Below are 15,014 nucleotides of genomic sequence, written 5' to 3'. Positions count from 1 at the left end.
ACGGATTTTGTTATAAACACATGTCATGATACGGCGAAACGTGCGGAAACAAGGGTGGGTTTTCCCGTTATTTTCTCCCGACTCCGATGACCGATTGAGCCTAAATTTTCACAGGTTTGTTATTTTATATATTAAAGTTGTGATACACGAAGTGTGGGCCTTTGGACAATACTGTTTACCGATGCTGTGCCATTGCTTTAAAGGCAAAGTATACAGTATTTGTAATCATTCAATTGTTTTTTAATCCTTTATAAAACTAAAATAAGTGAACATTTCATTTGTCGCGTTTTTGAGATATTGGCAAACAAATCTGGAGTGAATATGTCCAGGCAGAAAATAAAACGGATTATAAAAAATCTGAGAAATGTACTGACAGTAAGTGGGTTGTCCTAAAAACAAAAACAAAAATCTGTTTTTTTTTCTTCTTTTAATACATTACTGTGTAGGACTGAATTGAACTCTTGGTTGATTGGTAGAATGCAGAATTGCTGAAGGGTTCTGACACAGAGTAGGACTTGTTGAGAGAGAGATAGGAAGATTGAAATGATAAAACATCCAGAGTAGTGAAAAAAGACACGCTGTTGAAAGTGTTGACCTCAATTGTAGGCATCAAGAATGAAATGAACTTGCCAAATTTGAACAGTGGTTTGTGGCTTTTTGGTGACAAATATATTACCACTAAATGCTTCATTCAATTCCATTTGATTTGAATCGATTTAATTTAATTTTATTTAATTTATTCGGTTTGGTTTATTTTGATTTATTTGGCAAAACACGAGGCAAATTCATGCAAACACATACAAAAAAGACAGAAAACAGCAAGAAAATAAATGTTGTTTGCCGAGGATTACACACAAAAAGTCAGAGACTTATTTCCATTGTTGCCCTCTGCATACAATTTTTGTTTAAATGGGGCACAGTCAATTCCATGAATGAAACGGTAAACTTGAAGGACTACGGCAAAATATGAGCAAATGTAGGGCAGGACTATTAAAGCAATCTTCAAATGCACTAAGATGTAAGCCTAAATTAAAAATACAGAAATTAAGGATATTTTTTTTAACAGATACATGTTTAAAAAAGTAGAAATTAATAAACAAAAACAAAAACAAAAACCCAAGGATAACAACAAAAAGGCTGTTTACAATGTCGCTTATTATAAGGCGAGAAGTTAAAAATCGTACAAATAATATACGTTAGGGGCTCATTGAAAGCGGACAGTCTAAAGGCTTTGCTGTCAGTAAATGGGCACTTGCAGTTTTACTGAAAATTCACCAAACCACTGATGTTTAAGCTTGTCAAGGTGTGGCAGTTGCTTCAACTACACGTGTGTCTCTAGATTCTTTACTCATGAGATAGAACAGACGTTTGGCGTCAACCATGTAAGCAGAGAAATGACAAGGGTAAGTGAAGAACTCCACGTTGAAGACAAATGAAGCAATGAAAATTAAGGTAGGGGTCCTCTACTCATGGCAGAGACCCTTTACCCGTGGCAGAGACTTGAGCGCAACCCTTCAAAATCCAATAAAGACAAAATTGCCTCGTTGCTAACACATTTGTTTGATTTGAAAACTGATGAAGAAGATACCTGCCCCGTCATGATGGAGCAGTCTTAAAAGCCAGGTGTTCTTAAATGTTGGACAAGATGTTGGATAAGAGGGAGAATCAAGCAATCAAAATGTAGATTTAAGAAGAACATGAATGATTTTGCCTCACTTCGGTGTGTGGTCTGAGGAATTTGAATATCTTGCAGAATAGGGGCCTAAATAGATTTGTGTATTTCAAACAACAGCCACCTTATTGATTTAAGACTTGTATGAAAACTTCATTTTCTGTGTGAACCTTAGTGTAAAAAAAAATTGGGTTGAAACAAATAAAAAAATTAAAATTTACCAGGGTGGGATTTAAACATAGGACCCCCAGATAATCTTGCTTGAGCTCTACCAATTGAGCTATCTAGCCCCCTGTGGGTTATTACTGTAATATTGAAATTCATGAATTTCTTTTTAACTACCGGTACATACAAAAAATATAGTTTTTTTTTTTAAACAATCAACAGCAGTAAAACATCAATAATAGGAAGTAATAAAAATGAACATTTCTATAAATGACAATAATATGCTATTCATAAATACCCCAGACAGTTTCTCTACTCCTATTGGTGGGGAGCGCGTCCATGGGGGTGTTTAAAGAGTTGATAATGACCAGTGTTTATAACCGGCTGGCTTCCGCATGTCAGACGCGCAAGATTATCACGTGGAACGCAATTCATAGCTATTAGTAACAACGCGTAATCTACTTCTAAGCGCGCGCGCGTAATCTATTTTTAAGCACGTGCGCGTACACACAACCCACGCGCAACTTTTCCCAAAGTTTTGGGGGAAAATATTTCAGACCTCAAATTTTCAACTGTTAAAGTGTCTGTTATTGTATTTTTTTAATGTTTTTTAACAAAAGGGCATTAAGGAATGGGAATAAAAGAGTAGTGACTCGTTCCTAAACGTCCGTTTTAAAACCTTGCAGGGTCGTTACCTCGCTTTCGGCTCGGGCCTTTATTACAAGGCAATTTGACCCTGCCATCTTTAAACGGCCGTGTAAGAACTCGTCGCTACCCTTTTATTCCCTTATTAAAAAAATTATTGAATCAAAACAAATTAAATTTAAGTAATAAATAAAAATTTTAATAAATAAATAGGAACATTAAATTAAACAAAACTAGAGTAAAAGTTTATAGCAGTGATGTAACAGTGTACCAAATTGTCATTCAAAAAACTTGTGTAGTATGACATCCACTCAAACAAAATTATTTGAAAAAAAAAATTTAAATGATTTGAACTGAATAACCAAAGATAAAAATCCGCTGACAAATTAAAAATTGTTGAGCGAAAAATTAATTGTGATACATGCCAAGTGCACTGTATTAAAAGACAGACTTTTCATTCGACAGGCTTTTCAATTCATGTCACCATTTTTTTTTACAGTGATTATATGTTGCTTTACAGATCGTTCAAGCACTTTCTGCGAACAAAGTTACGATACAAAATCACGTACATGCACCTGAGACTTTTACACAATTCTGTCTGGCATAATTATAAGTGGGTATTCGTGATCTATTACAGTACATTGTGAGTAACGGTGTGCCTTTGGGCACGCACTTACTCATTCTAGATTAGATAGAAAAAATTCAACTTCAATTTTGATAGTGCTTGGTGGCGGTAATAATTCTTGCCAGAGGTCTTGTGATTTGTGAATGAAGGGAATTCTTTTCTTTCCTTTAGAATCCAATGAGTAATAAAATTACTTACTGTGTAATTTAAAGGTGAATACCTTTGGTTTACAATTACATGGTTTGTGCCAACTGTCTTTCGTTTTTTTAAGGCTTTTTAAAAATAACAAATGATGCAAATTTTAATATGAGCGGCTTACTGCTGAGTTCTTTGCATATAAATCTAGTACAGGCGCGGATCCAGGATTTGTTTAACCGAGGGCCACAACTTTGTAGTCATACCACTTTTAATTAATATCATTTGTCTATAATACTGGAAAATTTATGTGCAGTAACGTGGGACTCCTAGAAAGTTTTAATCACACACAACTCTCGAGTCTTTCAGTGAAATGTTTCTCCCTCTTGTTGAAAAAAAAATGAATTTACGTAATACATCGTCAGCAAGCGTTTTTGTTATAAAAAGTAACATTAATAATAGGCCTTCTGCTTACGTTAAATAACATTTCGGGCGGGTGAAATACCTACATGTACTTTATGTTTATCTGGGTGGCAAATTCCATGAATATAAGTGGACGGCTAAACCAGATCCAACCAAATAATCATATGTTGCAAGCAGGGTTCTAGCCAGAAAAAAATTATAGGGTAGGGGCATTAAAAACTGTGCAAGCGCAAAGCGCACCCCATTACGGCATGGGGTATTATATGTACTTTCCCAGAGTCTTTGTGATAAAAAATCAAGTAACAATTTCCAGTGAGTTGCTCAACCATTAGTGAATTCAACTGCATCGGATGGTTACAGATCTTGGGGTTTTCTGAAAATGAATTCACCGCATATCATATTAAAAAGGCTAGGGTTACACTTGGTCCGACACCCCTATGTTCAGACACCCCTCAAACACACCTACAAATGTATGTTCTTAATCCTGTGGTTGTCCGGAAATGGGGTTATCGGAACATGGGGGTGTTGGAACATTGGGGTGTCGGAACATACATGTAGGGGTGTCAGAGTATAGGGGTGTCAGGCATAGCAGGTTGGCATATGGTATGGTCACACAGTAGGAGGGTTAACTAATGTTACTGTTCAATACATTACTCTTACTCTTACTTGTGCATCCTCTGTATCTTGTCTTAACCTATGTAGAGGCTTATTTTAGAAAGCTAAATACATTAAAAATGAGTTTGTCAAGCAACTTTATTTGCTTTAAAGACAATGGACAATATTGGTAATTGTCAAAGACCAGTCTCCTCACTTGGTGTATCTCAACATAAATGCATAAAATAACAAATCTGTGAAAATTTGAGCTCAATTGGTCGTCAAAATCAATTTTGTGGAAAATTACTTCTTTCTTAAAAACTACGTCATTTCAGAGGGAGCAAATTCTCACACCATGTTATACCATCAACCTCTCCCCAATACTCGTTACCAAGTAACGTTTTATGCTAATAATTATTTTGAGAAATTACCAATAGTGTCCACTGCCTTTAAAGACAATGGACACTATTGGTAATTGTCAAAGACCAGTCTCCTCACTTGGTGTATCTCAACATATACATAAAACAGCCAACCTGTGAAAATTTGAGCTCAATTGGTCATCGAAGTTGTGAGATAATAATAAAAGAAAAACACCCTTGTCACACGACATTGTGTGTGCATTCGGATGCTTGATTTCGTGACCTCAAATTCTAAATCTGAGGTCTCAAAATCAAATTCGTGGAAAATTACTTCCTTCTCGAAAACTACGCTACTTCACAGGGGGAGCCGTTTCTCACAATGTTTTATACTATCAACCTCTCCCCATTACTCGTTACCAAGTAAGGTTTTATGCTAATAATTACTTTGAGAAATTACCAATAGTGTCCACTGCCTTTAAAACAGATAAATAAAAGATTTAATTATTACAACATCACCCCACCAGGGCAAGTTGTTTTGAACAACACTTCACTGTTAAATGTACACTTGTCTACACTGTAATTCCAGCCCTTATGTAGTCGGCACACAGTATCTAAATGGCAGGTCAGTCGGTAACAACTCAAGCCTTAAATTGCTAATGTGATTTCTAATTCAAGCCTGGGTAGATTGGTAAATAATCAAATAACATCACAATGGCACACAGGCGTTCAGTGCATTAGGGAATTTGATCGGCTAGAATGTATTTACAGTGGATAAGCAGCCAAGTTGTTCCAGCCTGGTACAGTATTAGGCGTCTCGCATGAATTTATATTTTATATGTTTACGGGGTTGGGGGGGGGTATGAAAGGAATAACGCATTTTTCAAATGTTGAGGATTTAGTTTTGTTTTTTGTTGGTGTAATTATTGCATCAGTGATAAAAATATTATTTGGGTTTAACTTGACATGTACATTGATGTGTGATAAGCACCGTTTGATTGCTTGGGGGTTTTGAAGTTCAGGAGACAATCCACAAGCTACCTGGGTAGGAATATTATGCAGGGGTCATGGGTTCGAATCCCACTAGATACTTATCTTTTTTTTTTTTTTTTTTCTTATCTTCCACAGAACTCAGGGAACCTGTTTTTCTAACACTGAATTGTGAATATATTGAGCAAACATTGCTAATTTTATTCAAGGAACAAGGTTCTCGCAAATAAATTAAAGTCACACTTTTTTCCGTTTTTTGGAGAGGGGTGGTTTTGATGGGTTTTTTTAAGGGAGGAAAAATGCTTCCCCAATTAAAGCTTTTGCTTGAACCAGTTAAGGTTTTGAGGAGAAGGGATACATACTAACTTGCTGTCAATTGAAAACTAGGGCATTCAAATTGATCGTTTCACTAAATAATGTTATTTTACTTGTCAATGAAGGATAAAATAGATTGACTAGTGTTAAAGACACACAGACGCCACTTTCTGTACTAGCTTTAACACCACGGACCAAATCCTAGCCTTGTCTTTTTGTTGGGGTGTATTTTTGGAGTAATTAAAAAATGTAGGGCCCAGTATCTTTAAAAACTTGCCTTTAAAAACTTGTGCGAAAAGAAAATTACAAGAAGTAAATTGCATATGAAATAAGCAGACATATTCTTCTGATTTTAGTGTGATTTATTTTGCCTTTAGGAATAATCAGAAAAGTTGTTTCAAGCCTTCACCGTGTGTACATGTCACAATGTATGTCAGCCTCGCTTGATAAAATTTCCAACTTTTTCCAAAATGCCAAATATCATGCCTGAATTAGCGGACCAAGCAAGGAGAAAACAAAACAACTTGCAACCAAAGCAACCAGCAAGGAATAATGAGCATCACATATGTAGCCGGATATTGCTGAGTGGTTGTTGCAAGTTCATGGGCTATACAATATTTATAATGCATTGAGAGGTAGCTGCAAAGACCTCCCATAGGATCAATATTTCATAGCACCACACTGGATGTATAGTGGTGGCATGATGGACAGACGGCTTTCAATTCACCGGACTTGCTTGGACTCTTTCAATGGGAAGTTCTCTACAGATTAGAGCTCGTCCGAGGGAACAGACGTATCAAGTTTCACTCGGTAGAAAGACATTTTGTTTTGTAGTTTTGTTCGTCCCGGATGAATGGGATCCACTTACATGGTCATGATGATACTGTTCGGATACTGCCGCTTAAAACAAACAAAAATGTTTTCTGAGTTTAGAACTTGATAACCACGGCATTGCAATTATTTGCACTCTTTTAGAAGAAGGAAGGACAACAACCAAACTGCGGTTTGTTTTCAGCAGTGTTTTAGAGCTTTCTTTTGGTGACAGTTTTAATTTCTGTTTTAATTTATACGTAGCTTAATTTTGGAAACCATTTATGACACTGACAGTGTTTCTTGGGCGGCAGAACTTGTAAGTATGCAGTTTTCAAATTTTGCTTGACAATTGCAATAAGTTACGTTTCTGTCTGTTATTGAAAGTTGAAATTTGTTTTCGCTATTCTTTTAGTTTTAATTTTTATTTCAGTTGTCTGTGAATGATATAAATTGCGTAGCAATGGCAGCCTTATTGTGAAATGCGGTATTACTGAAATTGTGTTTATTTTAGATACACGCATAATTTACATACGTGTACATGTTCCTGTATCTAACAATACTTTTTAAACTTGCATCATTTTATTATTTTATTTATTTCTTAGTCAGTTAATTTCTCTACCACCTGCAAAAAATTCCATGAGGTTAAATCTGCCTAAAGTACAATGTAGGAGAAAACAGAATTTGTCGCTCTTTATTTGTTTATTTTTCATTTTTATTTTATTATTTTTCAATTCTAACAGGTTTAAATAGGCATGCCTTGTAGTAATTGATTTCAGGTAGTGCCGTGGTTGTTTTGTCTACTAATTCATAGAGCTGCTTAAGCTTAAAGTTTACCAGACAAAACCTATTGCTTTTAAAACACTAGAAGGCTAAGTGTATTATAAGCTAAAATACTTGACTAGTTTCATGCTAAATTTTGTCACAGCTGAAAATTGTTCCGCAGCGTCTACTGTTTGACAATTACCAATAGTGTCCAGTGTCTTTAAGCAGCTCTATGAATTTGGACTCAGGTTGCATCTCCAGCCAGCATCTGAAGCACTGCATCTCAAATTTCATCCACATTGAGTTTTTCTTCTTGTCAATAACATTTTGTTTTTGCTAAAGCTGTTCTTTCCTTTGCTCCCTCTATATTGTTTTTCTTTTCTAAGCAAAGCTTTTGTAAGTGCTGAGGTTATTAAAGACTTTTCATTTCTTATTTAAAGTCGGAGTTAGTCTTCAAATGTTGTTTATCTAAGTGCTAGGTGGGTCTTTTTAAATTCTTTTTGAAAATTCCTGAAAATATTAGAGAGACTTTTTTAAACTAAAATTTTGCTGTGAAGCTGATTTGTCATTTCTAAGAAAAATTTCAATATTTTTATAGCTAATTTCACTAAGTGATGTACATGCATATTACAGTTTCCATGAAAACCACAATTAGATAATAAAATAAGTTTTTAGCAGTCTTTGTAATGTTGGAAGTCTGCTGTGAAGTGAAAAACGGGGCCTTCAAATTGCCAATGTACATGTACAAACACATTGATATAAAAGTTACCAGGAAGAAAAGAAAAACACTGCTCATGAATTTGGAAAGATGGAGCAGGGGTTCTAAATTATGCATAGACATGGTTATAGGCAGAGAGCTGTCTGGGTGTTGACATTCTGGAGACAGGGCAACAGAGTGCAGACAGGCGAATGTAAAAGAGAGCTCTTCTGACTTAGGAATAAAACAAAATAAATCTTGAATCACAAGATGAGAATTGGCAAAATGCACGGGGGAGACAAATCTGGGCTTTTTAGTGAAAATGAATTTATTGTTTAAAACAACCCACAGGGGTTTTTCTTTATTAGAGCCTGACTGATGGAATTCATTCCACAAGAATGGACTAGGTCTCCTTCAAAACATAGTAAATGCGGGGATACCGTTCCATGGAGCTGCTTAAGCAGACAATAATGCTTAACAATATGCTGCTAAGCAAAGATAGCAGATTACCAGTCACAGATGGTACATGTGACATGATATTTGGGCTGGTAACCACATTCTGGAAAACAAAAATTGATATGTACGTAATTACTCTTTGTGTTTGAGCAGCAATATGCAGGGCTCGATGTGGTAGAGCTGCTTAAACAAAGCACATTAAAATTATGCTTACCATAATAAGGTTACCAGCCAAAACACCATTTCACATGTACTATCTATGACTGGTTTACTGCTCACTTTTGCTTAGCAGAAACTTTATGAGCAGGTGCAGACACTTAAAGACAATACACTTTAGAAGTTGACTTTACCATCAATTTAGCAAATACATCTTCTTAGTATGGGCCAATAAAACACATCTTTAATGAAAACTTATTGATTTTAAAGAGGGTAAAGCATTTGCGGGGAAGTAGTTTTGCCAGCGCAGTCAAAGCAGTACCTTTCTCTCAAGATGTCATGAGGTCTGTGATTTGGAATGCGGAATTTATTGGCTGCTACCATGGCGACATTGTAATAGATCCATAAAAGACGCGTGCAATGCCAGTCAATGAAAAAGTGGGGGATTCTAATTGCAGTGCAATTCGATTTGGCATTTGCAGAACGACGTTCAAACCGTGAGGTGTGTAAAAAGCTTTTATCTGCTGTGTGCAGTGTATACGGCAGTGCCTGTAGTCAAATATTGCAGAGTTACAAAAGTACATTGTATTTTCTTGTTTGTCTTTCACTCAGGCGGGTCTTCAGACTACAGCATTGATCGTGTCTGCGACGACCAACAATCTGATATCACGATGTCTGTTCCATCATCTAGGGGCAGCCTGTCCGAATCTCGAGACAACGTCCATATATCTCAAGAGTACTTGCCCCTTGGATCGTCCCCGTCGCCCCAGCCAAAATCCACCGTTGGAATGGCCAGCTGGATTAATTTCACAGACGGCAGTTCGAGGTCAACCAGGAAAATGCAGTCGCCTCCATCGCATCTACCGCTATCGAGCCCACCAAGGCTCCACAGTAGATCTTCCTCCGAATCACCCATCTCAAGCATGTCTAGTCCTAGTCATGTTGCCCCTCAAGTGAACCAGAGACAACATGGGACTCCTCAAAGTGGAGCCCATCAGATTTCAGTCAGGACTGGCTGGGTCTCGTTTGATGAGCCAGACACAAGTTCTTCCCCGGCGTCACCGATCAGAATGGTATCGGATGGGAGAGACGTCAACACGCCGTCGCCACTTCTAATCGAAAGAGATGCTGCAGAGAAGAGAGTTAACCTGCAGCAGTTGCAGCAGTCCATAGCGGTACAACAGCAACAACAAATCCAGAACAGAGAGTATCAACCGCAGCAACAACCTCAGCCAGTTATTTTACCGATGCCCTACCAGCAGAAACCTGCTGCATCTATACGTGGAGTGCCAGAAGCAATTCCTACGAATCCCACCCTTCTGTCACTCGCACGTGATTCTTCCATCACATTCCAACCTTCCACCAGTACTCCTGCACCCGGGAACCCTTTCAGGGAGGAGATGTTACGCCAGCAGCAGCGGGCTACCTCACCTCTCAACCCATTTCAGAGCAACGGTCTACAGACACCTAGCACCCCAGGTGGAACTGTAGGTGCTATGTGGGGTGAGTCGCCCATAACGCCAGGAACAGTTGACGCCATGTGGGAGAGATTCGAAGAAACAACAGCCGCTGCTGCTCAAGTGGCTCACGGCAGCCCCGGCAATCCCTTTATCTCTAATGAGAGTACTAGCGTGTACACTCCACAGCATCAAGTTGCTCCTGGACAGGTAGCTGGAGCAACTGCAGCTGAAATCCAAACACCTCAACATCATCTCATTAAAGATAGTACTATCCCGCTGAAGGAATTAGCTCAGCTATTCCCAGCACAGAATGCAAGTGTGGATCAACTCTCCATGTCTACCTCATCTACAACTCCTAATCAAAGTACTCCGACTACCACGCAACCTTTCCAAAGATATACAAAAGCTTCCAAACAGGTTACAATCCGAGCCTCGGGTAAACGCCCAAAGGTAAACCAGACTCAACCGGAAGACATTGTCATCGACAACACGCCATTTATCGATGAGTTCCCGCGAGATAAACCAGACCTCAGAGCAGGTTGGGCCATGATGTTGCGTTGCCCTGATAAGAAAAAAGTTGCAGGGTCCCGCTACTGGAAACCTGTGCGGGTCAAGCTGATTGAGGGCAACGCGATTCAGTTATTCGATGATGAGAACTCGTCGGAACCTTTTAGAGAGCTCCCTCTGCAGTGTAACTATGAGCTAGGAGATCGAAAACTCCAGTCCTATGACACACTGGGCAAAATACACACACTGAAACTTCTCTATGTATCATTCAGCGAAAAACGACGATACAATACAAGAACTCCATACGAGAAAGTGCTGCACGCTAACCCGTTGCTGAAACTAGGATCAACAGACTATGATGTATTCCGGAGTTTTATAATCACTATAAACGATTATCTAATGAAGCTGCCGTCATTCCGTGATCGCGGTATCTCATACAAGCAAGACGCCATCGGTGTGGTCGTTGCTGATGACTTTCGTTGTCGTATTAAGTGTAATGGTGAGTTAGAGAAGCAGTCCATTAAAGTCGGCATCACCATGTTGGCATTCCTCTCCGACATGCCTGACTGCTCCATCGCCTTGAACGACGTCCAGGTCAAAGGTATGGAGGTCATGTCAAAGCGGGACATCATCCCTAACAAAACCAACCAGTGGATCAAACTGGACAATGTGGAACTCCACAAGTGCGCGAACAAGAACGTTTTTGTGGAGTCGCGGTTTGTGGAGTTCAGTCCCCTGGATGGATGTCGATTCTGCTTGATGAGGTTCGCGACCAGACCACGGCAGAGCATGGAGCTACCTTTGCATGTGAAGGTCACTGTGACTGGAGAAGGGGCCTACCTGGAGCTGAGGGTAGATCTGGTACTTGCTGGTAAGTTTGGCAGTGAGTATTTGCCATAATGTTCTGTACTTGTGCGAAGCTGGGCTCAGCATCACGTCATGAAGTGTGTAAGCAAACAATTTGTACTTGGAAGAAGCATTCCCCAACAAAAGTTCACAAAACAAAATACACAAATGAAAACAAAAATCATTAGTTGAGGATGCTCAAACATAAAGTGCATGCCATTAATTACCAATCCTCCAGAGATTGTCAAAGTCAGTGAAGAAACATTTGGAACACCACCATCATCACAATCAATCCATTTATTTCAAATATCAAATTTTTGACTCCCATAAATGGCCGACCGTGTTAGTTCGCAAAGTAAAACAAAAACCACGCAATTTCAAGGCATATTTGTGTGATTCATTGTATTCTACTTTTAAAACCTCTTTCTAACCATATATACATTTTATAACAAACGGTTACAAACACTTTTTTAAAGACCAACTCGACCGATCCAAGGCAATGTGTTCCTTTAACCCCATACATGTATGTTTTACAGCTCATCCCGTCCGGAGGGACCCGTCTCAGTTCACCTGTGAGAATGTCATGGTGCGTATACCGATCCCGGAAACATGGATTAAATACTTCCGGCGGGAGAAACGGCTTGGTTTCTACTCAGTCAAATCAGCGAATGGGAAACCGGATCACATCAAACGGGGTGAGTTTATGATGGCATGAACAACGTACAATAAGCTATAATCACACACTCTGGAGAGTAAATATCTACATCTTAAAATGGATAGTTTTTATGCAAAAGTAACATAATAGTGGCTTCTTATACAGCGCTCATATCCGTCACTCAATGACACTCAAGGCACTTCAACATTCAGTGTTTTCCTGCACGGTATTGTGGAGCTATGATTTTTAAACAAGTATTAAAAAGTACTAAACAAGTTTATTTACGTAGCACAATGAAGGACACAAAGTAGTATCTTTAAATAAAAGGCAGTGGACACTATTGGTAATTACTCAAAGTAATTATCATTGAAAAACCTTTCTTGATTACGAGTAATGGGGCGAGGTTGATAGTATAAAACATTGTGAGAAATAGCTCCCTCTGAAGTGACGTAGTTTTCGAGAAAGAAGTAATTTTCCACGAATTTGATTTCAAGACCTCAAGTTTAGAATTTGAGGTCTCGAAATCAAGCATCAGAAAGCACACAAGTTCGTATGACAAGGGTGTTTTTTCTTTCACTATGACCAATTGAGCTGAAATTTTCACAGGTTTGTTTTTTATGCATATAATATTGAGATACACCAACTGTGAAGACTAGTCTTTGACAATTACCAATATTGTCCACTATCTTTAAGTTAACGATACATTTTATTTCCAGGGAATCAATCATGAATCTTTTTTCAATTTGTTTTAAATAAGACTGTTTTCAAAATGTGATTAAACCTAATGACAATTGGCACTAGATAGTTCTTTTAATCTACTCCTAGATACATGTACATGTACATGGATACACTGCTTATGACTTATTAAAAATTTAAACCTTATTATTAATGAAAAGAATGTTGGTTTTACAGTCCCTCTTTAAGGGATCCTGTTTGAACTCACTTCCCTTATCTGTGCTGAAAAGATTACAAACAGGAAATTGCTTTCCACTACAAATATTCCTCAAATTCATTTCAGAAAGATTCTAAGCTTTGCATAGGGTACATGTATAGAAGTAAAAAGGAACCTTGTCATTTTGTTTTACTGGTTGTCTCATAAAATGCATGGATGAAATTTAAATTCTACTATGGTGTGCAGACCACATGCAAGGGTTGCCATTACCTACATGGACTGCTTCACAATTTAAGGGGGAAAATGGCTGTTTTGTATGAATTTTGTTTGATATTGTGCATTCCGAGCGCTTTTTGGCAACCCCTACATGTACCAGAACCACATTTGAGCTTTGGTCGTAGGTGAAGAGCAAAGTACACCTTTGATTTTTAAAACCGTTCAATTTTTTTCAATCTTGAAACATTTAAATGTAGATAATACATGTATATTTAAACAGTAACTCTAACCTGCAAAAACAAACATTTCAAAAGGTGGTCGTTTTGTTGAGATGTCGCTGAAAATCAGGAAGAATAAGCCCCAATAGGAAAACACAACCTGAGAAACGTATCTACTGACAGTAAACGTTTCAAAAAGCTCAGATTAGGGGGCATACAAACTTGCTGTTAGTTATAACCACGAAAACGCATCATACATGTAGCTGCAGCTCCTTGATGTTTCATCAAGGAGTCTGTTCAAACAGTCACTGCTCTGAAGTATATTGTACTTTCCATGATCAATCAGGGGAGCCATGAAACCCTAACTAAACGAGCTGCGCTAATTAGCCTCCAGCGGCATGATTCAGACGATAATCACGCTTTAATTTGATAATTATCTCCAAGTGATTTCTTTTCGGCTGAACATTTAATAATATCATGAACGCAGAGCCTGGAGGTTTTTATTTGGAGAGCTAGAAAACAGACTGTAAGCCAGCTGAGTATTACTAAGCGTGCTGACAAACACTTGACAGTGTCTGAAGTGGTGGCTACAGCTACGGCTACGACTGCAGCATCTTGCTTTGAAGTATAGGATATCCTTAGCAACACCCTTAGCAACAGTCATAGCCATAGCTGTAGACGGATACAAAAATAAGAATGTAAATAAGAATGCTTGAGATCATTCATTCACATGTACTGTCCTTAAATTTTGAAACTCAATACCTTGTTCATTATTTATTTTTATTTGGGGGGTGGGGTGGGTGGGTGGGTTTGGGATTTTTTCGGAGGGGAAACATTTTTTTATGGGATCAAAGAGATATTGTAAATGTCAAAACAAAACTGTGGCTTCTGTTTTAATTCTTTTACAAATGTATGCCGCTTTATATTTTTGTAAGTACCCACATAATCATGTAACTGGGCTCAGTTTCATAAAGCTGTTAAGCAGAAAACATAATGGCAAGCAAATTTATTTGCTAAGCAATTTGTGGGTTGAATACCAGTCACAACAGTGCAAACTTATTTACATTTTGGCTAAACAAGGAAGTTTTCTCTTCCCAGCCTAGCAAGTTTATATGCTGCTTGAAGGCTTTATGGAGATGAGCCAAGTTTTTTTTAGTTTGATCATTTTTTCTTCTTCATAATCTGATGATTGATATTAATCTCATTTCCACAATTCAGGAAGCCTTAATCCTAGATTACTTGAAACCAGCACAGGGTCTGCCAAATATGAACATGCCTACAAATCCATCGTATGGAGGATTGAAAAACTACCAGAGAAGACGTCAGGTAAGGCTGGGGATACCTTAAACAAAAATGGCTGATCTCTTTTGGAATTGCAAAAATTAAGACCTGGTACTTTGCTTTTGTAAGGGAACC

General features: G+C 38.1%; 1 protein-coding gene across 4 annotated transcripts in view; it reads left to right on the top strand.

Annotated features, from left to right (window-relative positions):
- LOC139937021 (uncharacterized) overlaps positions 1-15,014 on the top strand; it is a 30,677-nt gene that overhangs the window by 9,067 nt on the left and 6,596 nt on the right. For 3 of the 4 annotated variants that reach the window (XM_071931966.1, XM_071931976.1, XM_071931985.1), the window contains exons 3-5: positions 9,417-11,654; positions 12,154-12,312; positions 14,817-14,924. In XM_071931966.1, the coding sequence (XP_071788067.1) occupies positions 9,417-11,654; positions 12,154-12,312; positions 14,817-14,924 (2,505 nt within the window). The remainder of the gene's footprint in view (positions 1-9,416; positions 11,655-12,153; positions 12,313-14,816; positions 14,925-15,014) is intronic. The other variant, XM_071931994.1, reaches the window with a different exon arrangement.

The sequence above is a fragment of the Asterias amurensis genome, chromosome 1 (assembly GCF_032118995.1).
Source record: "Asterias amurensis chromosome 1, ASM3211899v1".
Taxonomy (NCBI): domain Eukaryota; kingdom Metazoa; phylum Echinodermata; class Asteroidea; order Forcipulatida; family Asteriidae; genus Asterias; species Asterias amurensis.
This window is presented reverse-complemented; position numbering and strand designations above follow the sequence as displayed.